A 25,317-nucleotide genomic window follows, 5' to 3' on the forward strand; every position below is an offset into this window, starting at 1 on the left:
CGCGGGGCGGGGCCCTTAGCCGGAAGTGACGCAGGCGCGGCCACGGCAGAGTGGCCGTAGAGGCGGGGCCACGGCTAGACGGGCTGCTCCGGGGCCACACTTCCGGCTATCGCCCAGGGAGACGCGCCCTGTGAAGTCCCGACCAGGCTCCGCCCGCTAGGGTCTCCTGTGACCCGGACCGCATTGGCGGCCCTGCGGGCGGGATGTTCCGGGGTTTGAGCAGTTGGTTTGGCTTGGAGCAGCCGGCGCCGGGTGGCCGGCAGTCCGAGGGAGATGGGCAGCCTAAGGGAGACGCTCCACCCGAGCAGCGCTCCGAGGCGGTGGCAGAGACAGCGGAGGGGGAACCTCAGCAAGCCGGGGACCAGGAGCTCCTTCATCAGGCCAAAGGCCTCGGCAGTGAGTCTCTCCCCGGCCCCGGGGACCAGAGAGTTTCAGAGAGCGTCCGTATCCCTCCTCCTGCCGCCCCTGGGCGTGGGCCACCACTGGTCGGGGGGAGGAGGGAGGGAGCGGAAGGCGTGTCTGTTGTCTGGAGAGCTTGGTGTGGATCTGGGCAAGGCCGAAGCTTTATCTTGCAGTCAAATCCTGTGCCCGAAGTTCCTGGTGACATGTCACTCTTGGCACAGTGTGTCACCATTGCAAGCAGGGCCGAAGTAAAGCAGTGGGGCTCGACGTCTTTAGGGTTGACGAGGAATCTCTTTTTTGTTCATCTCGCCAACTTTCCCCTCTATGACTTCCGGAGGACTGAGGACGTTGGAGAGCTCGAATTGGTCGAAAGTGCCTTTTTGCCCTGAGGTCAGAATGTCATCCAGAGTAAATTAAGGAAGAGTTACTTACTGAAGGCCTCTGACAGGCAGGCTCATCTCCTTTAGGCTGCATTGGGACCATTTTCCTTAACATGGGAAACTAATTGCCAGTTATTGTCCGTGATGTGCAAGTTTCAGCCCTAAATGTTTTGTGGATGTGTCTTAAGTCACCTGTTTAAACACCCAGCGAGTCGGGAGGACCAGCGATTGCAGTGTTAGTGGCCCAAAGTTAATGCTGATAGTAAATGGTAGATGTGGAATTTGAACCCATGACTGTCTTAATGTCAAAGCCTGTGCTCTTTTCCAGCTTACAGCCTAGTTTGGGAGGAGGGTGAAAGTCCCAGGCATGCAGAATAAACACATCCTGTGGTAATTCTGCTCCTGGAGAGACCTTGGCAGGCTTAAATAGTCAAGGAAAACGCCTTTGAAAAGATGACCCTAAAGCAGTCAGCACTACAAGCGAGAGCTCTTCAATTTAGCACGCATTTTTAAAGAATTTACTCCAAGTTACTAAAACGCAAGAGCATGGGGCTGGCTGGAGCGGAGAAACACATTTTTGAATAAGAAAGGCTTTAATGTTCAAAAAGTTACTGCGGGGTGGAGAGGCAGGGAAAACAGACATACTCTCAAGTCCTGGCAGTACATAATCTCAGCCCCAGGCCCCTAAACGGTGCACAAGAAAAATAAAACTAAGTGCAAAGCAATGAGATCACTAAAGAGGGTACAGCTATTTCCTGTGAGGAAAATGGGGAAGAAAGGAGCTTGGAATATTCCAGAGATGTGAGGAGATGCGTTTGACTAGAGCAGAGAATCTTTGTTAGGTAGCTGGGATAAATAAAAGTGGGATCGCTGTAAGAAAAGCTGGGTATGGTTGTTTCCCTGATTTCGTAAATCCTGGAGAACCATTTTCATTTATCTTCAGGGGAGTATCAAAAGTGGCTTCTTACACCTTAGGGCTTTATTGAAACCTCACATTTGTATTTAGTAAGAAAGACTTCCAAATATTTTTTAATAAATCTTTTTTCAGCATGGATGACTACTTTGGAGCTCAACGCTGCCATCTCTTTCCTCACCAGACTCTTGAGGTTGGGGAGGCTCAGGTTAAGGTGGAGGCGCTTCCCCGCCCACACACATACTGTGAATGCAGAGTTCCCACCTAAATTAGAGCTCTTCTGGCTGTGAACTTTATTTGATTTTAAAAAAAAGGTGTAGAGGTTCCACCTTCAAAAAGCCAAAAGAGATATGATCAGATATTTTTTTATTTCTACCTATTGATCCTAAGAGGTGTATTAATTCTAAAAAGACCCATCTGCGTTTTGGAAACTGAAGATAAACATCTCTGGGCCTGACTCCCACCAAGTAGCTGCAGTACTTGAGCCTTTTAAAATCGACATGAAATCTCCTGGGGCCCCATTTGTTCTGTAAACTTTTGTGGAGTGCTTTCTTTCAAGATGGGCGTGTATGGGAGTTCCAGGGTGTGAGTGATTCAGATATTTAACACTCAAAGGTAGAGGTTTGCTTGGTTTTTTAAAAAGAGTATAGATAAAGCGCTAATTGGACTTTTAACAAAAACCTCCCAACCCAGTTGTGCTGAATAAGCAGTTACTCTGGGGCGCGAGGCCTTGGAAGGTGGGGAAGGGCTCTTCAACAAGCTCCCTGATACACTGCCCTCCTTCTGGGATCACAGCAAGTCCTCAGTTTATCAGGAGGGAGAGCCAAAGATGGGAAGGTTTAGATTAATTTTCTAAGGCTGCCTTAAAAACCACTCTTACTTTGCTGTTCTAGCAGCAAGCCTTAAACTTTTTACTTTCCTCTTTGCTCTGATAAATGTGTGCTTTTTCTGACCTTTGAGAACCTTCCTACTTTTCTTTCCCTCTCTGATCCCCTTCAGTTCTGCAAACCCTTGTGACTTGCTTATCTGACATGAGGCAGTGTGGGATTGGGGTACCAGCTTGGCTACTCAGAGGCAGGTAGCCTGTGTTTGGGTTCTTTATACTGCTTGCTTTTATCAGCCCTCCTGTTTGGCTGTCTGCCCATTTCACCATGCCACTCTGGGTGGGTAAATAGACTAGTGTTACAGTACTTACTGGCTTTATTGTGATGTCATTTGCGAATTACAGTTAAGTCCAACAAACAGGCTTAATGTCAGGGGTCCCCAAGACCACCCCTCGGTTCAATGAGTACCCACCACAATTAGAGCTTCTTTGACAAGGAAGAAGGGGATAGGCTACTGGCCAGGCAGTCAGCAGGGTCTGCCCCATCTTCATGGACAAATCATTTCACCCCCATGTGCCTTGGCTTCCCTATCTGTAAGCTGGGCTCCTTATACCTACTCTTCCTGGGAGGGTCGTGACGTGATGAAAATGAAGGTTAAATGACTACCTTGAATGGAAACGATCTGCTCCATCCTTGCATTAAGTTGCTGAGTCTACTCACTCAGACATTTCACTTAGACTTTTCTTTGGCTGCCTCCTCATTTCAGACCCTTTGCTTGTGCCTAAGTCCCTGAAGTGGACGTTGTACTCCTGTTACTTTTAACTCTTATCTGCATCCCAGTTCTTCTAACCACTTAACAAAAACTGTCTTTCACTTGGTATCAGCTGATGTCTGCACAATACAGACTTCTCGTCTTTCTGAGCGTCTTAGCTGAAGATCTCTCGTCCTGCTGTCCTGCTCTCCCGCTGCCCACTCCCTCTGACTTCGGAATCCAGGCCACTCTCTAATTACTTTTAGGAGACATTTCTCCCTTCTCTGTTTGTTTTTGTTGTTGTTGTTATTGTTGTTGTTTTTTTGTCTTTTGCCATCTCTAGGGCAGCACCCGCCACATATGGAGGTTCCCAGGCTAGGAGTCTAATCGGAGCTGTAGCTGCCGGCCTACGCCACAGCCGCAGCAACTCGGGATCCCAGCCGCGTCTGCGACCTACATGGCAACCTTATGGTTCCTAGTCGGATTCGTTAACCACTGAGTCACAACGGGAACTCCTCCCTTCTCTGTTTAATGAATAATCTTGCTCTTCTCGTCTTGGAATCCTTGATTTGTTCGTTTGTTTAGAAATGAACATACTTTGAGGGCAAGAACTAGGCTCTCTCCAGTGTTCAGTGTATTCCACCCATGGAGTCATCACAGTCAGAGAATTGAGGTTACTATGCTAACATACCGGTTTTCAATTGACAGTCCTCCCTTTGAATAAAAATGACAATTCTAATTCAGAAGGTACGGCTGAGAAAATCTTAAAGGCAGCCCTTTAGAAGCTTGGATCGATCTATCTGCAGAGAATATTCTTTCAGATAGTGTGGCCGTCTACCCATTTTACCATATGCCACTCTGGGTGGATAACTAGACCAGGCATAACCAAAGCGAAATCAGAATCTCCCTAAAGCTCAGCACTCATCGTGTCACTGACCCAGTCATGCATTCAACAAGTACTTATCGCTCCTCTCTGAGGGTACACTGGCGAATGAGCCAATGTCCCAGTGAGGCTTGGGGTGGGTTTTTAGTCTAGCTGGGAGGACAGATTCACCGCATAATTGATAGTGTCTTGAATATTGTTGATCTGGCAACAAGGTACTGAGCGAACACATTTGAGGGATGCCCATGCAGGGGCCAGGGACCATTTTCTGAGACATGATGTTTAATCAGAGGCTCACACTGGGGTTCCCGTCGTGGCTCAGCGGTTAACGAACCCGACTAGCATCCATGAGGATGTGGGTTCGGTCCCTGGCTCTCTCAGTGGGTTAAAGGATGCGGCGATGCTGTGAGCTGTGGTGTAGGTCGCAGACGCGGCTCGGATCCGGTGTTGCCATGGCTGTGGTGTAAGTCGGCAGCTACAGCTCCGATTAGACCCCTAGCCTGGGAACCTCCATATGCCTCGGGTGCGGCCCTAAAAGAGACAAAAAGACAAAAAAAATAATCAGACACTCAAAGGATGTATAGAGTTAGCCAGGTAACGGGAGAGCTGATAAAAGTGTTTCAAAACGAGTTCCCGTCGTGGCGCAGTGGTTAACGAATCCGACTAGGAACCATGAGGTTGCGGGTTCGGTCCCTGCCCTTGCTCAGTGGGTTAAGGATCCAGCGTTGCCATGAGCCGTGGTGTAGGTCGCAGATGCAGCTCAGATCCCGAGTTACTGTGGCTCTGGTGTAGGCCTGTGGCTACAGCTGTGATTAGACCCCTAGCCTGGGAATCTCCATATGCCGAGGGTGCAGCCATAGAAAAGACAAAAAGACCAAAAAAAAAAAAAAAACCCTCCCTCAGATTTATCATGGGATGGGTTAATCTAGGAAACGAGAAAGGAGGGGCATTTTTTTTCTTCTTTTTTCAACAAGAGGGAAGGAGAAAATAAAGATGGGATACTTAGGGTCTAAAAAGAAAAGAAAAGAAAGAAAGAAGCCTTAATCTTATTGTAAAGTAGGAGGGGAGATTATTTGCTGAGATAAGTTAGAACTGAGACTGGAGAAGGGCCAGACAGGTTTGAAACAGCTACTGGGTGAACTGGGAAATATGCTTAACAGTCTTTGAAAGCAATGAATTAAAGGCCCGGTATGGATGGCCAGTCCCCTGAGAAAGTGGAGCACTGTCAGTGCTTCTCATTCCTTGTTTCAAGTGCTAATTAACAAGGAACACGCCCTGAGTGGAAGCGTCTTCTCAGTGCTCTCTAAGGGAGAAGTCACAGATACAATAACCATTGTACTTGAATGGAGCACAGACTCTTTTTTATTCTTTACAGACTATCTATTTAACTTTGCAACTGCTGCTACAAAAAAGATAACTGAATCAGTTGCTGAAACAGCACAAACAATAAAGAAATCAGTAGAAGAAGGAAAGATAGATGACATCATTGATAAGGTACATTTAAATATCTTTTGAAAATAGAAGTTTATAAAATTCATTAGCAGCTTATCACCCTTCCTCCCAGGAACTTTATTAACACAAGTAGGATGTCGTCCTCTGATAAAAATGTTGTTGAGATGCTTGGGTTTTTTTCCCTCTCTTTTTCATAAGTGGCTATGATATAAATTACTTGATTTAAATAAGCTTTGTTTTTATTTTAATATATTCTAAAATACATTGATAGTTTTGGCTAAGACTAAGCTTTTCATATCGTGAGTTTAGTTTTCAACAGTGACCATTTCAGAATACATTTACGCCTTTGCCTCATTTGGATAAGTGTTAAAATTCCTAGCCCTGGAGTTCCCTTTTGGTGCAATGGGTTAAGAATCTGGTGGTGTCACTGCAGCAGCTCTGGTCACTGCTATGGCGTGGGTTCAGTCCCTGGCCCGGGAACTTCCACATGCCGTGGGCACGGCCCCCCCCAAAAAACTTCTAACCCAATAGGAACAACCCTTTTAAGACCCTGAAGTGAGTTTGTTCCTTTTTGCAGCGGTAGGGTGCAGGCCTAGGGAATTTCATTTATGTTGCTAACTGTCTGAATTAAGTAGGTCCTCAGGTAAACTTTAGCTTCCTATTCAGATATTTTTGTCGTGTGTAGTATTTGTTGGAATGAGATTCGACCTGCACTTTATTGCTTTATGGAACAACACAGAAATCCAATTTTTAACTAACTTTATTTTTGCACTTGAGAAGATCATCTGAAATTCCCTCTGTGACACAGTGGGTTAAGGATCCAACCGCAGCAGCTCAGGTCACTGCAGAAGCTCGGGTTTGATCCCCGGACGAACGCAGTGGGTTAAAGGATCTCCTTTTGCTGCGGCTGCGGCCTAGGTTGCAGCTGTAGTTTGGATTCGATTCCTGGCCCAGGAACTTCGATATCCTGCCGGTGTGGCCATAAAAAAATTAAATTAAAAATTTCAAAACTTTTAAAAATGAAAAGATCATCTGTCATAAGAGCAGTTGAACACTTGTTCAAAAATGTCGAAGATCCTCTCTTATTGGGGAAGGGAAGAAATAACACTTTCGTAGTCTCTTTATTTGACTTCACAAGTCTCGAATGTAATTCTTATCTAATAATGAGTTTTTCAAAGTAATTTGACTGTATGTATTTTTTAACAGACAATTATAGGAGATTTTCAGAAGGAACAGAAAAAATTTGTTGAGGAGCAGCATACAAAAAAATCAGGTATGATACAGGTTTATTGTACATGACTTACTCGCCTGCACATTTTTTTGGGCTTGGGTTAAATACTAGATGCCCCACCAAGGCTCTGAGAATACACAGATGTCTAAGTTAAGCCCCCATCTTTCAGGTAGCACAGAGAGTAGTGGGGACAAACCTGTGAATCTTCAGAGTTTAAAGGAAGGAAGGAGAGTTCCCTGGTGACCCAGCAGGTTAAGGATCCGGCACTGTCACAGTTGTGGCTCAGGTCGCTGCCAGTGGCTAGGATGGTGGGTGAGGGCAGCCCCTCTGGGAGCTGGCTCTGAAAGAGAGTAAGCTTATATTTCTCACTTTATCACAAGTTCAGCACTGTGTCTGATGTACACCCAAAAGGCATCTAGGAAATGTTGCCTCCCTTCCCTTTCTATGCAGAAGAAAAAAATGAAAGCACTTTCCAAGGGAGTGACAGAGGGCCCTGAAATGTCATGGGGTATTTGGGAACCTAATACATTTCTTTCTCTTTTTTTTTTGTTTTTTGATTTTTTGTTTTTTTGTCTTTTTAGGGCCGCACCTGCAGCATATGGAGGTTCCCAGGCCAGGGGTCTAATCTGAGCTACAGCTGCTAGCCTGTGCCACAGCCACAGCCACGCCAGACCCAAGCTACGCCTGAGGCCTACACCCACAACTCATGGCAACGCCAGATCCCTAACCCACTGGCAAGGCCAGGGATTGAACCTGTGTCCTCATGGATGCTACTCATATTCGTTACCGCTGAGCCACGATGGGAACTCCAAATGGGCACCTTCATTCCTGTTATCTCCATTTCCCAGATAAGGACACTGGCCTGGAGGAAAAAAGAACCAAAAAGTATCCTTGGGGTTGGACCATTAGGAGGTTACTGGTTACCCTAAAAAGAGACATACTGGGGAAACGGGGAGTGAGGGGGGACTCATCCCTACCAGTGGCTTGGGCCTGGGGAGGACCTCAGTATTCAAGGAGCAGGGGTATAAGGAGAGGCCGTCCAAGGCAAATAGACTTCAAATGGAGACCAAACTGTTAAACAGTGTAAGAAAAAAGTTTCGAAGGGGCTTTACCCTTTTTTAAAAGTATGAAAATAGGGAGTTCCTGTTGTGGCACAGCAGAAACGAATCCAACTAGGAACCAGGAGGTTGCAGGTTCGATCCCCGGCCTCCCTCAGTGGTTTAAGGATCTGGCGCTGTGAGCTGTGGTGTAGGTCGCAGATGTGGGCTCGGATCCTGCATTGCTGTGGCTGAGGTGTAGGCCAGCAGCTGCAGCTCCAGTTAGACCCCTAGCCTGGGAACCTCCATATGCCATGGTACAGCCCTAAAAAGCAAAATAAATAAATAAATAAAAATCGAAAATCATTGCAATTGCCCTTAAAATAAAAATAGATAAATGAGAATATGAAAATAGGTTAATTTTATCTTATAATTAACAGAATTTAGAGGGAGTGCCCATCATGGCTCAGAGGTAACGAACCCAATTAGCATCCATGAGGATGCAGGTTCAGTCCCTGGCCTCGCTCAGTGGGTTAAGGATCCGGTATTGCCATGAGCTGTGGTGTAGGTCACAGACTTGGCTCTGATCCCTCGTTGCTGTGGCTGTGGTGTAGGCTGGCAGCTGCAGCTCTGATTGGACCCCTAGCCTGGGAACCTCCATATGCCGTGGGCATGGCCCTAAAAAATCCAAAAAAAATATAAATACACCAAAAAATAAAAATGGTGTCCAGGTGTCTCCTGTTGGCCCAGTGGAAAAAAAAAAAAATCCAAAAAAAATCCAAAAAAAGAATTTAGATTCTAACTGCCACCATTTGCTTGTTTAGGATGGGCCAAAGAATGAGCCAGATGTCGATGTGCCCATCTATCCATCCAGGCACACCAGTAATTTTCTGTCGGTTGGTGCCCAGTAGGATGTCTCTTCCATTTGACCTCTGCCCTCTTGCTCTGTTCCAGGCCCAGATGGTAGAGCTGCTCAGATGAGCTACCTCCTTGTAGTTTTGTCCCCACTCTTTTACACTTGCTGCTTTCTCTGAACAGCCCCGTGCACGTGCAGACACACACACCCCCCAGTGAACTCCTCCTAGTCCTAGACCGGCTCCCAGGTCACAAGAGAAACCGCCTAGGACTCGCCTCTCCAGGTGGTTGCTCTTTGTCGTGAGCCCCGGATGACATAGACCGGGTGTTAGTGGGCTGGACATCCCCAGCCTTTTGCTTCTAAAGACTTAATGGAGGGGAGTCCCCTGGTTAGCATTCAGCACTTTGACCACTGCGGCCCAGGTTCAATCCCTGGCCCGGGAACTGAGAGCCCACCTCAAGCCGCTGCACTCTGCCACCAAAAAAAGAAAGACTTAATGGAGGCTTTAATTCCACCCTGTTGTTTACTGCTTCCTATTTCTTTCTTTGTCTGCTTTCATTCCTGACAACCCTCTTCACAATTGCTAAGCCCTTACCTTGCAAGGTCATTATCACCTTTTGTTGTGAATAAAGTACAGTAACTTTTTATAGGGCCTTTTTATTTGGAAATCATTTCAATTTACAGAAAAATGACAGTAAAAATAGTATGAGAACACCCGTATCCCTCCACCTAGATTGTTAGAGTTTTATTCCATTCGCCTTCTCATTTATATTCTCTTCTTCGGTGTGTGTCTTTTTTTCCTTCGTTGTGCATTTCCTGAATGTTCCTTTGTGGCACAGAGGGTGAAGGGTCCAGCATTGCTGTAGCTGTGGTGTAGGTCTCAAGCGCACCATGGGTTTGATGCTTGGCCCAGGGAACGTCCACATGCCACAGGTGCGGCAAAAAACCACACCTAAGCCTTTCCTGAGCGGTAGGGATGTGCTCTTGCTTGACCACCCGCAGTCTAGTTCCCGGCTGTGGGAACGTTAACCCTGAGAGAAGATTCATAGTCTGATTTTGTCAGTTGACCCAGTAATGTCCTTTGTACATTTTCCCCTGAATACAGCATCCAGTCCTGGGAATAGCACTGCATTTTTTGTTATGTCTCTTAGCCTCCTGTAATCTGGAACATTCCCTCAGCCTTTCTGTATCTTTCATGACATGGATGTTTTTGAAAAATACTCTTTCCCCCCTTTTTTATTTATTTATTTATTTATTTATTTTGTCTTTTTGCCATTTCTTGGGCCGCTCCCGCGGCATATGGAGGTTCCCAGGCTAGGGGTTGAATCGGAGCCATAGCCACCGGCCTACGCCAGAGCCAGGGCAACACAGGATCCGAGCCGCGTCTGCGACCTACACCACAGCTCACGGCAACGCCGGATCCTTAACCCACTGAGCAAGGGCAGGGACCGAACCCGCAACCTCATGGTTCCTAGTCGGATTCGTTGACCACTGCTCCACGACGGGAACTCCCTTTTTTTAAATGAACCGTTCCTCATTTGGGCTTGGTCTGCTATTTCCTCGTGATTAGATGCAGATTATGCAGTCTCGGCTGGAACACCATATGGATGATATGTCCTTCTCAAGGTAGCACATCCAGAGGCCCACTGTGGCCCTCTGTCCCTCATTGGTGCTTGCCCAGTCAAGGCATTGTCCAATCTTTTCATCATATAATTCAAGTAATTTTTTTTACAAAATGCATACATGCATATGATTCATACATTAAGTCTGAGGATTATGATGAATGTTTGTATTTGGAACCTATTAGTAAACTGCTGAAATGATTGTGTGGAGGAGTTCCCGTTGTGGCACAGCGGAAACAAATCTGACTGGGAACCATGAGGTTGCAGGTTCGATCCCTGGCCTCGCTCAGCGGGTTTTAAGGAGCCGATGTTGCCGTGAGCTGTGGTGTAGGTCGCAGATGCGGCTCGGATCTGGCGTGGCTGTGGCTGTGGTGTAGGCCGGCAGCTGCAGCTCCGATTAGACCCCTGGCCTGGGAACCTCCATATGCCGTGGGTGCGGCCGTAGGGAAAAAAAAAAAATTTGTGTGGACGCTTTCTCATTCTTTCAAGACACAGACCAGAGTGTAAACCTTGTAACCTGTTTGTCTCTGTTCTTCTTTGCCATTAACAACCTTTCAGAAGCAGCAGTGCCCCCATGGGTTGATAGTAATGATGAAGAAACCATTCAACAACAAGTCTTGGCCCTGTCAGCTGTAAGTATCTTGTGTTAAACCCTATTTAGAAATACTTTCTTCCTCTCTTGACTTTATCCTTAGCAGAATGTTTTTCTTCTGTTCAATTTTTTAAATATTTTGAGGAGTTCCCTGGTGGCTTGGCGGTTAAGGACTTGGCATTGTTACTGCTCGAGTTCAGTCCCTGGCCCGGGAACTTCCACATGCCGTGGGTGTGGCCTAGGAAACAAAATAAATAAACATTTTGAGATGTTAAAAATGTGCACATCAACTTATACCATTTTTTCCCACTGGCTTTAAATTTGCTGCTTCTCAGATTTCTTTTCTCTTACTAGAAAATTCTAGCCTCTTACACAAATAATCCTTTCGGTCTTAAAAGGATTCTTGTAATGTTATTAAGACAGTCTTTTGAGATGTACTCTCGTATGAAGTTTCTATACAGCATTCTAATTCTCGTGACTGAAATGATTGCGTTCTAAATTTTCTCTTTAACCGCTATATGTATTTGTTTGAAACTGAAATTGAAAAAAATAAAATGGCATATGCTGGCCCACAAAAATTTCTGCTGAGACTTCAGAGGGAACATAGCAGTACCACCTAACAGTTCTGCAGCATCTGACAGTTTCAGGAAGTACTTTGTCACACATAATCTCTTCTGAGCCTCACGGTATATCTGTGAGGTAGGTAAGGGGCTTTTATCACCGCTGTGCAGGGGTGGGGACCAAGACTCTCAGATGTGACCCTCACATCCTGTCTGCGTCTCCACTGGGCTCTGAACCCTCAGCAGGCAGAGGCCAGCTTTGGTCTCTGTCCAGCACCCAGCCCCCCACCTGACATGGGATGCAGCACATAAGGCTTTTTCCTCTATCAGTGGTTTTCAAGCTTCGTTTTTTATTTTAATTTCTTGTTTTATTTTATTTTGGTCTTTTTAGGGTCTCATTCACGGCATATGGAGGTTCCCAGGCTAGGGGTCTAATCAGAGCTGTAGCTGCTGGCCTACACCACAGCCACAGCAACGCCAGATTCGAGCCGTGTCTGTGACCTACACCACAGCTCATAGCAATGCCAGATCGTTAACCCACTGAGCAAGGTCAGCGATCAAACCTGCGTGCTCATGGATACTAGTCAGATTTGTTTCTGCTGAGCCGTGTCGGGAACTCCCAAGCTTCGTTTTTTTTTTTTTTTGTCTTTTTGTTGTTGTTGTTTGTTGTTGTTGTTGTTGCTGTCTTGGCCACTTCCGCGGCATATGGAGGTTCCCAGGCTAGGGGTTGAATCGGAGCTGTAGCCACCGGCCTACGCCAGAGCCACAGCAACGCGGGATCCGAGCCGCGTCTGCAACCTACACCACAGCTCACGGCAACGCCGGATCGTTAACCCACTGAGCAAGGGCAGGGACCGAACCCGAGACCTCATGGTTCCTAGTCGGATTCGTTAACCACTGCGCCACGACGGGAACTCCCCAAGCTTCGTTTTTAACCTACTCTTTTTTTAAAAAAAAAGACCAAAGTCGCAAATGAAAATTTGGTCTTGAAAATAAACGTAGAGCTGGGCTTTTCTTCCCTTCCATTGCCCCAGGGCATTTTAAGGTTTTCTCTTCCTATTAGTATATCCTTAACCCTAACCTTAATCCTTAACCTTAGCTTCATCCTAACCCTAACCCCCATCATCCCTACTGAGTTCATTGTGGACACCCTGTATTTTGTTCACCACATTATAGCCAAACTTGGCACTGATATCACAGCCCTATTTATCCCCAGAAGGAAATGGGGACAGTGAGGGTGTCTTCCCACTCCCCAACCCCCAACTGGGGTGTAAGTGCCATGAAGGCAAGGACTCCATCTGTGCTGTGCCCTGCTGAGCAGGTGGCACAGAGCCCAGAGCACAGCAGGTGCTGAAAGAGCATCTTCTGAATTGATGATGCAGTGAGCATTGCACCCAGACGCACCTCTGAGAGAGCGCCCGAGATTTCCGCACGACCCAGCGGCTCTGCAGCAGTCTTCAGTCCAGCCTTTATGATGGCTGCTGAACGTGTTAAGGGGTAGGTTAAATTGCTATGATAGATCCCAAACCAGAGTTGGTTAAGGAGTTCCTGTCGTGGCACAGTGGTTAATGAATCCGACTAGGAACCATGAGGTTGCGGGTTCGATCCCTGCCCTTGTCAGTGGGTTAAGGATCCAGCGTTGCCGTGAGCTGTGGTGTAGGTCGCAGACACGGCTCGCTCGGATCCTGCGTTGCTGTGGCTCTGGTGTAGGCTGGTGGCTACAGCTCCGATTCGACCCCTAGCCTGGGAACCTCCATATGCTGTGGGTGCGGCCCTAAAAGAAAGGCAAAAAGACAAAAAAAAAAAAAGCAAAAAAACAGAGTTGGTTAAGCAAGCTATGAGTTTCCCTCCCTCCTTCCCACCTCTTCGTAATCAGTCCAGAGGTAGATGGTCTCAGTAGGTGTGCTTTGCCCCATGAAGTCATTTGGAGACCTGAGATCTTCCTGCCTTACTCCTGGCCTGTACCAGCCCCTAGGACGTGGTCTGCTATGCGGGGAAGCCAGCTCCTTATGACCACGACTGTGTTCCAGCCTGTGGGAGCTGGAAACGTGGTGGCTGTTCCAGACCATTTGAAGGCCAAGACCCTAAAGCTACTCTTATCACTCAGGCCCACATCTGGACAACTTGGGCAACTTAGACACCCAAGCCACCGTGGACGCCAGGGAGCGTGGGAGATGCGGTCTCTGGGGAAGAAAAAAACCTGATCTCTGGGTTGTGTGGCCCTATGCCCAGCTGGAACTCATAAAGGAAGGAAGGAAGAGGAGTTCCTGTCGTGGCGCAGTGGTTAACGAATCCGACTAGGAACCATGAGGTTGTGGGTTCGGTCCCTGCCCTTGCTCAGTGGGTTAACGATCCGGCGTTGCCGTGAGCTGTGGTGTAGGTTGCAGACGCGGCTCGGATCCCATGTTGCTGTGGCTCTGGCGTAGGCCGGTGGCTACAGCTCCGATTCAACCCCTAGCCTGGGAACCTCCATACGCCGCGGGAGCCGCCCTAAAAAAGGCAAAAAGACAAAAAAAAAAAAAAATCTATGAAAGGATTGGTCGTTCTCCACTCTCTCTAAGGCAGGCAAGTTAATGACAACTCAGTGGCCTTTGCAGCTGAAGCCTTTGGGAGGATTCAGTGTGTCAGATCATTGATGTGGTGTCACATATCAGTCTGTGATTTTCCCCGTGTTTTTCCTCTTTGTATCAAAGGACAAGAGGAACTTCCTTCGTGACCCTCCAGCTGGCGTGCAGTTTAACTTTGACTTTGATCAGATGTATCCCGTTGCCCTGGTCATGCTCCAAGAGGACGAGCTCCTGAGCAGGATGAGATTTGCCCTCGTCCCGAAACTGTAAGCAGTGGGCTCTTGCGCTGGAGTAGCACGTGTGGCCCTGGCTGTGTACGGGGTGTCGGCGGAGAATCATGGGATGGGGGCCAGGACGCGCTCAGACGCTCCTGATGCAAACGGGCTCTGCAGCCCTGCAGCAGCATCCTCCCCCCACCCCCGCAGAGGATGCCATAGAATTAGAACGCAGGGTGGACTTTTGGGAGTTTGGGGGTACAGATGAGATGTGCTCTTTTATCCCCAGTTAGAAGGCAGAATGAATTTTCCTGGAGTTCCCGCTGTGGCTCAGTGGTTAGCAAACCTGACTAGTATCCATGAGGATGCGGGTTTGATCCCTGGCCTCGCCCAGTGGGTAAAGGATCCGGCGTTGCTTTGGTGTGGGCCGGTGGCTACAGCTCCGATTGGACCCCTAGCCTGGGAACCTCCATATGCCAAGAGTGCGGCCCTAAAAAGAGAAGAAAAAAACAAGAAGGTAGAATGAATTTTCCTATAAAGATGACAGACGTAATGATCCGGCTTGTCTCCGTGGGATGGCCAGTTCGATCCCCAGCTTGGAGCAGTGGATCAAGGGTCTGTCGTTGCCGAAGCTGTGGTAGGGCATCAAGAGTGCTGCTGCAAAAACAAAAAGAAAAGACCCCCAAATGTGCCCATGCCTTGCTGTATAGAGTTAAGGTCTCTAAGGCCCATTGGGACCCCGCCGCTGCCTGTTCTGCACTCAGGCTCCGCACTCTGGCGGCAGCAGCCTTTCCATCCCCTCCGTCCACCCCTCCGTCCCTCCCCCGCCCCCGGGGCTTATGGCTGCTTGTCCTTAAGCCCCGTGCGTGCCTCCCGTCTTCTGTGGTGGCCCGGCCAGCAGCAGGGGCCCCTTCCCTTCCTCTCTGCCGCTGCAAGTTCTTCCTCACCTTTCCTAATTCCATTGCCTTTTCTTTTTTCTTCTCTTTTCTTTAGTTGTTTCAGTGCCGACTTTTGAGTGCACCCCATCTTTAGTCAGCGGCCTTTGGTGGTCTGTGCGTGCACCCCTTTTCAGCCTCTGCTCTTGGTGCACGGACTCGGTGTCTTCCTGTTCCCTGAGGACATGAAGCACGGCTTTCTTGAGAAGCCCTTGTCTCTGCGCGTTCTCTGAATCTTCGCTCTGGGCTCTGCGGTCCATGCTGCAGGCTCTTCTCCTCGTCCTGCCTTCTGGGCTCTTAGGTCAGACCTCTTGTGACGACCAGCCTAGGAGAGAAAAGTAGCAAAGTTCTGGGGTCAGATGCGTTTGCACCCAAAGCACCTGAAGGCTCCTGCCCCTTGAAGACCATCTGAATCCCCCCAGGCCCCCAGCAGGCTCTTTGCCAGGCTCCCAGGACGGGCCAGAGGCCCTGGGGCGTTCGTGGCAGGCATGTAGTTTTGGTTATTGCCAATTCTGGACTCTCTCCACTGCTGACAATAATTGTAGATTTCTGCCAAGCTTCGGCAAATAGTATTTTTGATTTATCACTGGCTAAGTAAACTGCCCATTGAGTAATTCTGTTAGGGCTGATAGAGAATTTAGGGGTTTTTTTTAGTAAGTCATTGTCTGTTAGGAATGCTTAACTGAAGTATTTATGGATGAAATGACATGATACCTGGCATTGCCTTAAAATATTCAAACCCTGCCCAAAGGAATGTATGTATGTAGGAGAGGGCGCACAGATTTTGAAATGAGGTTGGCAAAATGCTGATAAGTGTTAAAGTTAGGTCACACATACGTGGGTGTTCATTGTTCTAGTGTTCTTGTGTTGTGTTGAAATTCTCTGTTAAAACAGCAGCGAGTTCCCATCGTGGCTCAGCAGTTAACGAACCCAACTAGCATCCATGAGGATGCAGGTTCGATCCCTGGCCTTGCTCAGTGGGTTAAGGATCCGGCATTGCCGTGAGCTGTAGGTCTCAGATGCGGCTCAGATCTGGCAGATGTGGCTGTGGCTGTGGCTTAGGCTGGCAGTACAGCTCTGATTCAACCCCTAGCCCGGGAACCTCCATATGCCATGGGCACAGCCCAAACAAAACAAACAAAACAACAGCATCTGCAGGTAACACAACATTGTAAATCACCTATAATCTGATAGAATATAAAAATTAAAAACAAAATAACAAAAATGAGCTATCACATACAAATGTAAGACTTCCAGGCTTTTCCTTCTTGACATACAGAAATGCAGCTTTGATCATTTGAGACACTTTTTCTGAACAGAAGCCATCATTAACCAGGAACAATTTAGAAACCAAACAGAGTTCCCATCATGGCTCAGCGGAAACGAATCTGACTAGTATCCATGAGGACACAGGTTCAATCTCTGGCCCCGCTCAGTGGGTTAAGGATCTGGCATTGCTGTGAGCTGCGGTGTAGGTCACAGACATGGCTTGGATCCTGCGTTTCTGTGGCTGCGGTGTAGGCAGGCAGCTGCAGCTCCTACTTGACCCCTAGCCTGGGAACCTCCGTATGCCACAGGTGTGGCTCTAAAAAGATAAAAAAAAAAAAAAAAAAAAGGAACCAAACACTTGATCTGTATTTCCAAATGCCTGCTTAGTGTGTTAGCACTTCCCTATGACAGCAGTGCTGGCTCGAGACAAGGCCCTGCTGGTGTCACAGGCACCCCCTGAGGCGTTCCCTCTGACAACACTAGGGAAGTCACAAGTCGTTCCAGCCTCAAGCTGTGACACATGCCCATTGTTTCCCAGAACGTATCCACAGCATACTAATGCTCTAAAATAGACCATAATAGTGTAAGTGGTCAGATTAAATGTTGAGGCGTTGCTATGGTTGATAGACTTCCTTATCCTAAGACTTCTCGGAACCTTTAGCATGTCATCCGCTTGGTGACTCTCCAGAGAGTAACTGAGTGTCTCTGCAGCCTGCCCCTGTCATTACTTCCTCTTACATCAGTCGGAGAGTCTGGAAAAGAACACAGTCCAGCTGTTTGTTTTTATTAAGAAAGCAAACATTGCCCGTGGTCCTCTGTAGAGATAGTACACCTGTTTCACTCTGGACATTTCCTAGAGCTCAGAATTAAAACTGACCTCCAAACTGTTCAGGCAGCTCACTGCCTCGAGGGAAGGCTAATCTCAGTTTTGTATAGCTGTGATGTTGCGGTTTAAGATCCTTGAACATACTTGCATAAACAGCCCTAGTTCTTTTTGTTCGTTTGTTTGTTTGTTTAGGCCTGACCCACGGCATATGGAGGTTCCCAGGCTAGGGGTCCAATTGGAGCTACAGCTGCCGTCCACAGCCACAGCCACCCCAGATCTGAGCCGAATCTGAGACCTACACCACAGCCCACGACAATGCCAGATCCTTAACCCACTGAGCAAGGCCAGGGATCGAACCCGAATCCTCATGGATCATAGTCGGGTTCGTTAACCGCTGAGCCATGACAGGGACTCCAGCCCTAGTTCTTTGATTTGTTCCCTGGGTCTCTTGGTCTCTGCACCCCTCACCATGCAGGTGATGAACCTGTGAAAGTGAGTTCCCCAAAGTGGCTATGATGTGCTGTCTAATTGCAGAACAGCCCACCTTAGTGGGTCTTGTTGCTTTTTAATGAGGCCTCAGGTTTCCATAGCTCTTCTGGCAGCCCTAACATACTGCTGTTTGCACAGCTAAGCTTGTGGTTGTTTGTGACCCTTTATGAACCGTTGTTAAGTCAGTTCTCCCTCCTGCCGGTCTAGACATGTTAGGAGAGAAAGAGAGTTAGGAGGCCACGTGACAACGGGAAATGCTGCTGGGCACATGGTGGGACCGTAGCGAGTGAGAGGTCATGATTGCTGTGACCATCTGTTTTGGACGACACCTTGTCTTCTTCGTTCCGGAATCCCTCCAGCACCTCGCCCACGGCCTGATGCCTGCGGTACCTGGTCAGTACTGGTGGGATTCATGAAAGATGGGCCGCATCTGGATGCATAGCATGTTTTGGTTTGGTTTTGTTTTTTGGCTGCCCCTGTGGTGCAGCACGTGGAGGCTCCTGGGCCAGGGATCGAACCCTCACCACAGCAGTGGCAATGCCAGATCCTTAACCCGCTCCGCCACAAGGGAAGTCTGGCTGTGCATCATCTTGGCCTCACTTGTGTCGATTAGTTTGCATTTCGCCTCCGTCACTGAACAAGCTAGCTTCCTAGCCCGGGTTTTCCAGTCACACAGGTGACAGCCATGTGTTCTCATGTCCTGTCTAGGGAAGACCTGTCCTCATTCACAAACCAGGGTCTCAGTACTTTCTGTTTTCACCTGTTTTCTTCTCCTTCAGAGCCTTCCAGGCCACCCCGTAGGAATGCTTACCTCGCCCGTCTTGGGCGCCAGCACCCCACGCCAGCGCTCCAGTGTGCAGCCAAGTCTGAGAAGCCCTGAGCATTCTCAGGTTGAACTGTGCTACAGTCTTCATCAGTCATCTCCCACCTCACTGCGACCTCTTACTTATTGCTACTTATTTGCTAGTTATTTGTAAGCGGCCAAATATTTCCTTTCGTAAGGAACAGCACCCTCAAGCCTTTCTTCTCGCTGCTCGACAGCGCTTAATCCTTAGGTAAACAGCAGGTAATTGGAGTCGTGGCTCTGCTTCCAGTCTCCCAGGTTGGGCTCATGGTGCTTTCAAAGCAGCACCCTGTTCTCCTCTTCAGAGGGCAGAAGAGGAACATTAAACACCCAGAAACCCTGAAGATTCTTTGGTGTTGTGTAAGCTGTCTTTTGCTACTGTGGAAAAGATAGCTTTTCTTCTTTGGGGGGTTTGTTCGTTTGTTTGGCTGCGCCCACAGCCTGTGGAAATTCCTGGGCCGGGCATTGAACCTGCACCCCAGCAGTAACCAGCACCACAGCAGTGAGTGACAACGCCAGCTCCTTCACCCACTGAGCCACCAGGGAACTCTGCTTTTCTTTTTATTCTGTTACTCAGCTTTCAACTCCAAAGCAAATGTGAATTGCCTTGGAGCCTCATTCAGATTTGAAAATTGTCCCTGAAAGTCATCTTTTCCGGTCTCGCTGCGACAGATAACCCTGCACACATTTTCTGCATGCATTCTCAAATGCGTTGTCGTTTATTTTGGAAAGTGTGAAAGAAGAAGTGTTCTGGAGGAACTACTTTTACCGCGTCTCCCTGATTAAGCAGTCGGCCCAGCTCACGGCCCTGGCAGCCCAGCAGCAGGCCGCCGGCAAGGAGGAGAAGAGCCGCGGCAGAGAGGATGAGTCGCCGCTGACAGGTACCTTTGGAGAAGACGGCGCCGCGCACATGCGCGCGGGGAAAACAGTGCAAAAGAGTTACTTTAACCATGAGATGCTCATGAGCTTGTCACCTTGCATGTTCCAGAAATAGCGTCATCTTAGGGAAAGTTCTTTTCTTTCCAGAGAGAATACCCTTCCTGCCCTCCCTCTGACCCTGCACACACGTCTTCCCCAAGCTTTCCTTTCCCTTGCTGTCTTTTTCTGGCTCTGTGGGGTTTTTTTATTTCTCCTTCCATCACCAGTCATCTTCCCATCTCCTCCTTGCCCCTTCCCACGTGACTTTTCTTGCCTTCTGGCTTCCCCTGACCCAGTTCACCACTTCTCTGTTTCTCAAGCTTCTGTTCAGCCTGCTCGGCTCCCCCCCAGCGCTGTAGCGTGTAGAGCGGAGCCAAGTGCCGTCCCACTGCCGGTTACAACCATCCAGCCTGGAGCGAGGCACCGTTCAGTGACACAGCCTGCTCCTCCGGATCATGACACTTTGAACCCTGGTTGTTGGCGACAGTGGCTTATAATATTGGCAAAGATTTAATATCTTTAATAATAATTAAACTATGTATTTTGTGTTATGTTTTTAACATGTAATGAACACTTGCTGCATATAGGTACTGATTACAACTGCAGACTTATCTGTTCACGGAATTTTATTTTCTTTTTTTTTTCTTTGTTTTAATGATTTTTATTTTCTCCATTGTAGCTGGGTTACAGCATTCTGTACAGCAAAGTGACCCAGTCACACATATATATACATTCTTTTTCTCACATTATCCTCCATCATGTTCCAGCATAAGTGACTAGATAGATATGGTTCCCAGTGCTATACAGCAGGATGTTCGTGGAATTTTATTTTTTTTATTTTTTGTCTTTTTGTCTTTTTTTTAGGGCCGCACCCACGGCATATGGAAGTTCCCAGGCAAGGGGTCTAATCAGAGCTACAGCTGCCAGCCTACACCACAGCCACAGCAACGCTGGATCTGAGCCACGTCTGCGACCTGCACCACAGCTCACGGCCATGCCGGATCCTTAACCCACTGAGCGAGGCCAGGGATCGAGCCCACACCCTCATGGTTCCTAGTCGGATTGGTTTCTGCTGCGCCACGACGGGAACTCCCTGTTCGTGGAATTTTAAATGATTACGTAAAACCGTGTGTATCCTGAGCCACAGGTTGTACAGACCATTAGAACAGTACCTGACACTGCATTTGGGCTCAGGAAAATGTAATGCAGTTGCTCCGCCCAGCAACATTCAGCATCTGCATGTAGATGGTATCGTGACTCCCACTTGGCTCTTGTTCTTCCATATTCCTTATTCATATTTTATTGGAAAATGCCGTTTTACCAAAATTGTATAAAACAAGATAGGCCTAAGGCAGGGTTCAGTAAACATGGTACATTTTGTAAGGTTGTGAAGGTAGAAAATGCAGCCTGTGAAAGGGGGTTCTGTGACTGGGCGTTACATTTGACTTTGTGCGTTCTGGCCTCCGTGACAAAGGAGAACTGGATACCTAAGTTAATTCCCATTATCCTAAAAGAACAGCAGAACTGTCTTTGAGTGCATTTTGCTAACACTAAAGGCAAAATTTATTTCCTGCTGGAAGTCTTCTTCGAAGGGACATTGAATAGGATGATAGGCATCAAAAGCATCCCCCAAAGAAAGAGGTTGAGGTGGTTTTACCTGCCTGATTCTTGTGATAACTTAAGAAAAACAGAGAACCTAACATTAGAAGCTCGTTTCTGAAAATGATTCACTATCTTCATCCTTGTGGGTAATTTAGTTGTTATTACAGTACGTATTCAGAATTGAGTGAAGCACTTCTTGTCTCTCTTATTCTCACTTCTCAGAGGCAGTACGGCCCAAAACACCACCTGTCGTAATCAAATCTCAGCTTAAAACCCAAGAGGTAAGACAGTTGTACCTTACGCCTGGAAACGACGGAACTGTGTTCATCTCAGGCGAGCCTGTCACAGCTCCCTGCGAATATGGGTCTCACCCGTTCCGCAGAAGAGGGCTCAGGCCTGCGACTGAGGCCGGAGGGATTCCCTGGCAGGCCTCATTCTAGCCGTGCCCATCGGGGATGGGACAGAATGGCTGGAGCGAAGCGACTCGGGTGGCAGCCCGCCTAGTTACCAAGCGACTGGTCAGCTTAGACCAGGCAGCTAACGGAGGAAGGGAACACAGATGATGCCGGGCTGAGTTGTGAGATGAGACTCTATACATGCAGTCTGTCGGCCTCGCTTAGAAGACCGTTTTCAGAGCTCGTTTGTTGCATTTCAGGATGAAGAGGAGATTTCTACCAGCCCGGGTGTTTCTGAGTTTGTCAGTGACGCCTTCGATGCCTGTAACTTAGATCAGGAGGATCTGAGGAAGGAAATGGAGCAGCTGGTGCTGGACAAAAAAGAGCAGGAGACGGTCGTGCTAGAAGGTACAAAGCCAAGCGAGTCACTCTTGTCGTCCCCAGTGCCCAGGTTGACCGTAGAAAATTGTTCTTCTGAAGGAGCTGTACAAAAATGTGTCATGGCTTTTGCATCACACCTGCTCCTCTGTTCCCCACTCGAAGGTGGATTCTAGCACACGTGGCCAGACCTCCTGCCCCTCTGCCCTAAGCACAGACGCATAGAGAGGAGAAGCTGAGGCCCAGAGAGGTTAAGTGATTCGGCTGAGGCATCTCAGCCCTGAGGACACGTAACCAGGAACGGGCAAGAAAGCGCGTGCACCCCTTCACGTGAAGATGCTCCCTCTGGCCTTCAGCTTTATAGGGCCGCATGGCATATGGAAATTCCCAGGCTAGGGGTCAAATCAGATTTGCAGTTGCCAGCGCCAGCCATAGCAACGCAGGATCCAAGCCACGTCTGCGACCTACTCCACAGCTCACGGCGGCGCCGGATCTCAGACCCACTGATCGAGGCCAGGGATCAAACCCGCATCCTCATCGATATTAGTTGGATTCACCCTCACTGCACCATAACGGGAACTCTCTGGGCTTCTGCTTTAAATGCTGTCGTCCTGCTGGGGTTTACACTCTATGTAGAAGATTCTTCCCAGCTGCTGTGTGCCACGAGAGCATCACTTCTGGGAAGGAGCAGGTTGCCTTTAAAAAACTAAATTAATTTTGGAGTTCCCGCTGTGGTGCACTGGGTTAAGAATCCAGCTGCAGTGGTTCTGGTCAGTGCAGAGTTACGGGTTTGATCCCCAACCCAGTGCAGTGGGTTATAGATCCAGCGTTGCCACAGCTATGGCGTAGGTTGCAGCTGTGGCTTGGATTCGATCCCTGGCCTGGGAACTTCCACATGCCTCGGGTATGGCCATTAAAAAAATAAAAAAATTAAAAAAAAAAAAACTAAATCAATTTAAAAACGAAGATAATTTAGGAAAAAAGTGCAAGTGGTGGGCCTGCTTCCTTTGGCACGTCAGGACAAAATACTGGCTTTCTGCTGGATGACAAGCAAAGGCTTGGGTTAATCATCATTCATGAAGCTTTCTGAGAGCGTTCAGGAAGCCGGCTGTTGGGAAAGCCAGCCTCCTGAAGGTGACCTGCAAGCCCATGTGCGTGCCGTGGAGGGACTCTGGAGGCGGGAACTGCCGAGGAGGCTGAGGGAAAGAGCAGCACAGACTGTGGAGCCCTAGAGATCTGGTTCTACCCATGTGTCTGTGGCTGCCATCGAAGTAACCTTGGGCAAGTCACTTAACCTCTAAGTCGCCATTCCCCATCTGTCAGATGTGTGTAATTGGTACCTGGTCCATGGTTTGTGCTAAGAGTGAAAAGAGTGATATGTGGACACCGGTTAGCCCCAGGCCTGGCTGAGGAATGCTCAAGAAATGTTAGCTGTTCTTGCTACCCCCATCATCATTGGTAGTGATAAAAATTTGCAACCAAACATTAATTATCAGTTATCCTTAATTATGTAAATAGAAGGAGAATCAGAGGCCAAGGCAAAGAAAGATAATACCCAAAGCTTTCTGACGACACCTGATGCTTTTGTTTCTACATTTAATAACTTGATCTCGGCGTTCCCTGGTGGCTTGGCATTGTCACTGCTGTGGTTGAGGTTTGATCGATCCCTGCCTGGGAACTTCCATATGCCTTGGGTACAGCCAAAAAAAAAATTTTTTTTTTTTTTTTTTGGCATTTCTTGGGCCACTCCTGCGGCATATGGAGGTTCCCAGGCTAGGGGTCAAATCGGAGCTGTAGCTGCCAGCCTACACCAGAGCCACAGCAACGCGGGATCCGAGACGCCTCTGCGACCTACACCACAGCTCACGGCAACACCAGATCGTTAACCCACTGAGCAAGGGCAGGGACCAAACCCGCAGCCTCATGGTTCCTAGTCGGATTCGTTAACCACTGCGCCACGACGGGAACTCCAAAAAATTTTTTTTAATATATCTTTCTGATCATACATGTCTTTGGTCACTGTTAAAATCTGTTCAGTTTTTCTGAGCGCACACAGTGCTGAGGCTGGAGACAGTCAATGTTTCTGCGGTTCGGGCTTTCACAGGTAATTAGAGTGGACTGCATTGTTCAGACTGGTATTAGGCATTCAGAATCTTTTTTTTTTTTTCATCATTTCTTTTAGAGGATTCTGCAGATTGGGAAAAAGAACTACAACAGGAACTTCAGGAGTACGAGGTGGTGACAGAATCGGAGAAACGAGATGAAAACTGGGATAAGGAAATAGAGAAAATGCTGCAGGAGGAAAACTAGCTGTCTCCTGAAATAAAGGAAAAATCCTTAATGCTCTGTAACTGACATTAAATTCTAGGTGTCGACCTTGGCTGAATCAGAAGGCACAAGAGTATAATAACTTCATGAAATTATTCTTTTTTCAAGCTGAAACTTGCCTCTTTAAAAAATAGGACAGTTATTCTAATAATCAAAAAGATGTTTTATGGAACATTTCTTTGCTATAAATCTCGTTAAAGATGTTCTCGTAGTAGCTGCACACATCGTCACAGAAACACAAGTAAAATTTTAGAGATAAGTTTTCTGTGAGGTAAAAAAAAGATTCTTCACTTGTGGTTTTCTAAACATTTGTACTTGTTGCATTTTCGTTGCTACATATCTGTTAAAGTACTTACTTAATGGATTGATAACTATCAAAACGACCAAATTGTACCAAAGAATTGAAGAGGAAGCACTTTCAGAACTATTTTCTTGCAAGTATTTTCTAAAACTCCATCTGGAAGCCAAAAGATAGAATAATTACACTGATTATAATGATAAAAACATCACACCACAGTTTGACCTTGAGAAATACTGTGCAAGAATATTTGTTTTTCTTTGGGGCCTTTTTTTTTTTTTAACTATACCACATATTTAATAATGTTTTCCTAAATTTCACATCATGGTTTTCGTGGAAAGCAGGATCTTTCATCCTTTTTGTATTAATGACTGTCAGACGCCTGTTCCCCTTCAAGTCTCGTGTTGTTTAAATTGTCACCACATATAAATGTTTTTGCTTTTTTTTTGTCTTAATTAAACTGTCAGTCTTTATAAAATTGCGTCTTCTGAGTCTAACTTTGAGAACTTCACTGGCCAGTCCTGCCTGGATTCCCTCCACCAGCAGGACAGTCACAGAACATGTTATGTGAAAAGGACAAGTGGCCGAACATCAAAACGCTCCACAGTGTTTGCTTTCTGAACCTTTTGAGTTTTTCAAAGAGCCTTTATTTCATAAAGGGAAATAGAGTTAAGACAGTTCTTAGACGTTCCTTGGTGGCCTACTGGTTGAGGATCCATCCTTGTCACTGCTGTGGCACAGGTTCCATCC

The 25,317-nt window shown here is 47.5% G+C and overlaps 1 protein-coding gene and 1 long non-coding RNA gene across 11 annotated transcripts; one reads left to right on the forward strand and one right to left on the reverse strand.

The window, feature by feature from the left end:
• Positions 1–56: 56 nt before the first annotated feature.
• On the reverse strand, positions 57–6,121 carry LOC146394491 (uncharacterized). Its single transcript, XR_014835785.1, has 3 exons — positions 4,979–6,121; positions 3,784–4,653; positions 57–3,545 (listed from the first exon to the last, which is right to left on the reverse strand). It is a non-coding gene; the product is annotated as an uncharacterized LOC146394491 (long non-coding RNA).
• Positions 109–25,045, forward strand: SYAP1 (synapse associated protein 1). 10 transcript variants are annotated; one of them, XR_014834513.1, is made up of 9 exons: positions 109–396; positions 5,529–5,647; positions 6,812–6,878; positions 10,910–10,983; positions 14,197–16,655; positions 17,655–19,529; positions 21,391–21,449; positions 21,824–21,971; positions 24,124–25,045. XR_014834513.1 is itself a non-coding variant. In XM_085006092.1 (9 exons), the coding sequence occupies exons 2-9, from the start codon at positions 5,348–5,350 to the stop codon at positions 24,249–24,251; spliced, it is 1,065 nt and encodes a 354-aa protein (XP_084862218.1). In that variant the 5' UTR covers positions 109–3,730; positions 4,821–5,347; the 3' UTR covers positions 24,252–25,045.
• Positions 25,046–25,317: the final 272 nt, after the last annotated feature.

Source organism: Sus scrofa, chromosome X (genome assembly GCF_054392235.1).
Source record: "Sus scrofa isolate SSC_HxYL_T2T_F1_AM1 chromosome X, Sscrofa_HxYL_maternal_Yorkshire_Landrace_v2.0, whole genome shotgun sequence".
In the NCBI taxonomy this organism is placed as follows: Eukaryota; Metazoa; Chordata; class Mammalia; order Artiodactyla; family Suidae; genus Sus; species Sus scrofa.

Coding starts and splice junctions, on each gene's coding strand:
- SYAP1 (XM_085006092.1), top strand. CDS start 5,348: ATGGCCAGTCCCCTGAGAAAGTGGAGCACTGTCAGTGCTTCTCATTCC. Junction 10,984..14,196: donor AAGTCTTGGCCCTGTCAGCT/GTAAGTATCTTG, acceptor TTTGTATCAAAG/GACAAGAGGAACTTCCTTCG. Junction 21,450..21,823: donor CTCAGCTTAAAACCCAAGAG/GTAAGACAGTTG, acceptor GTTGCATTTCAG/GATGAAGAGGAGATTTCTAC.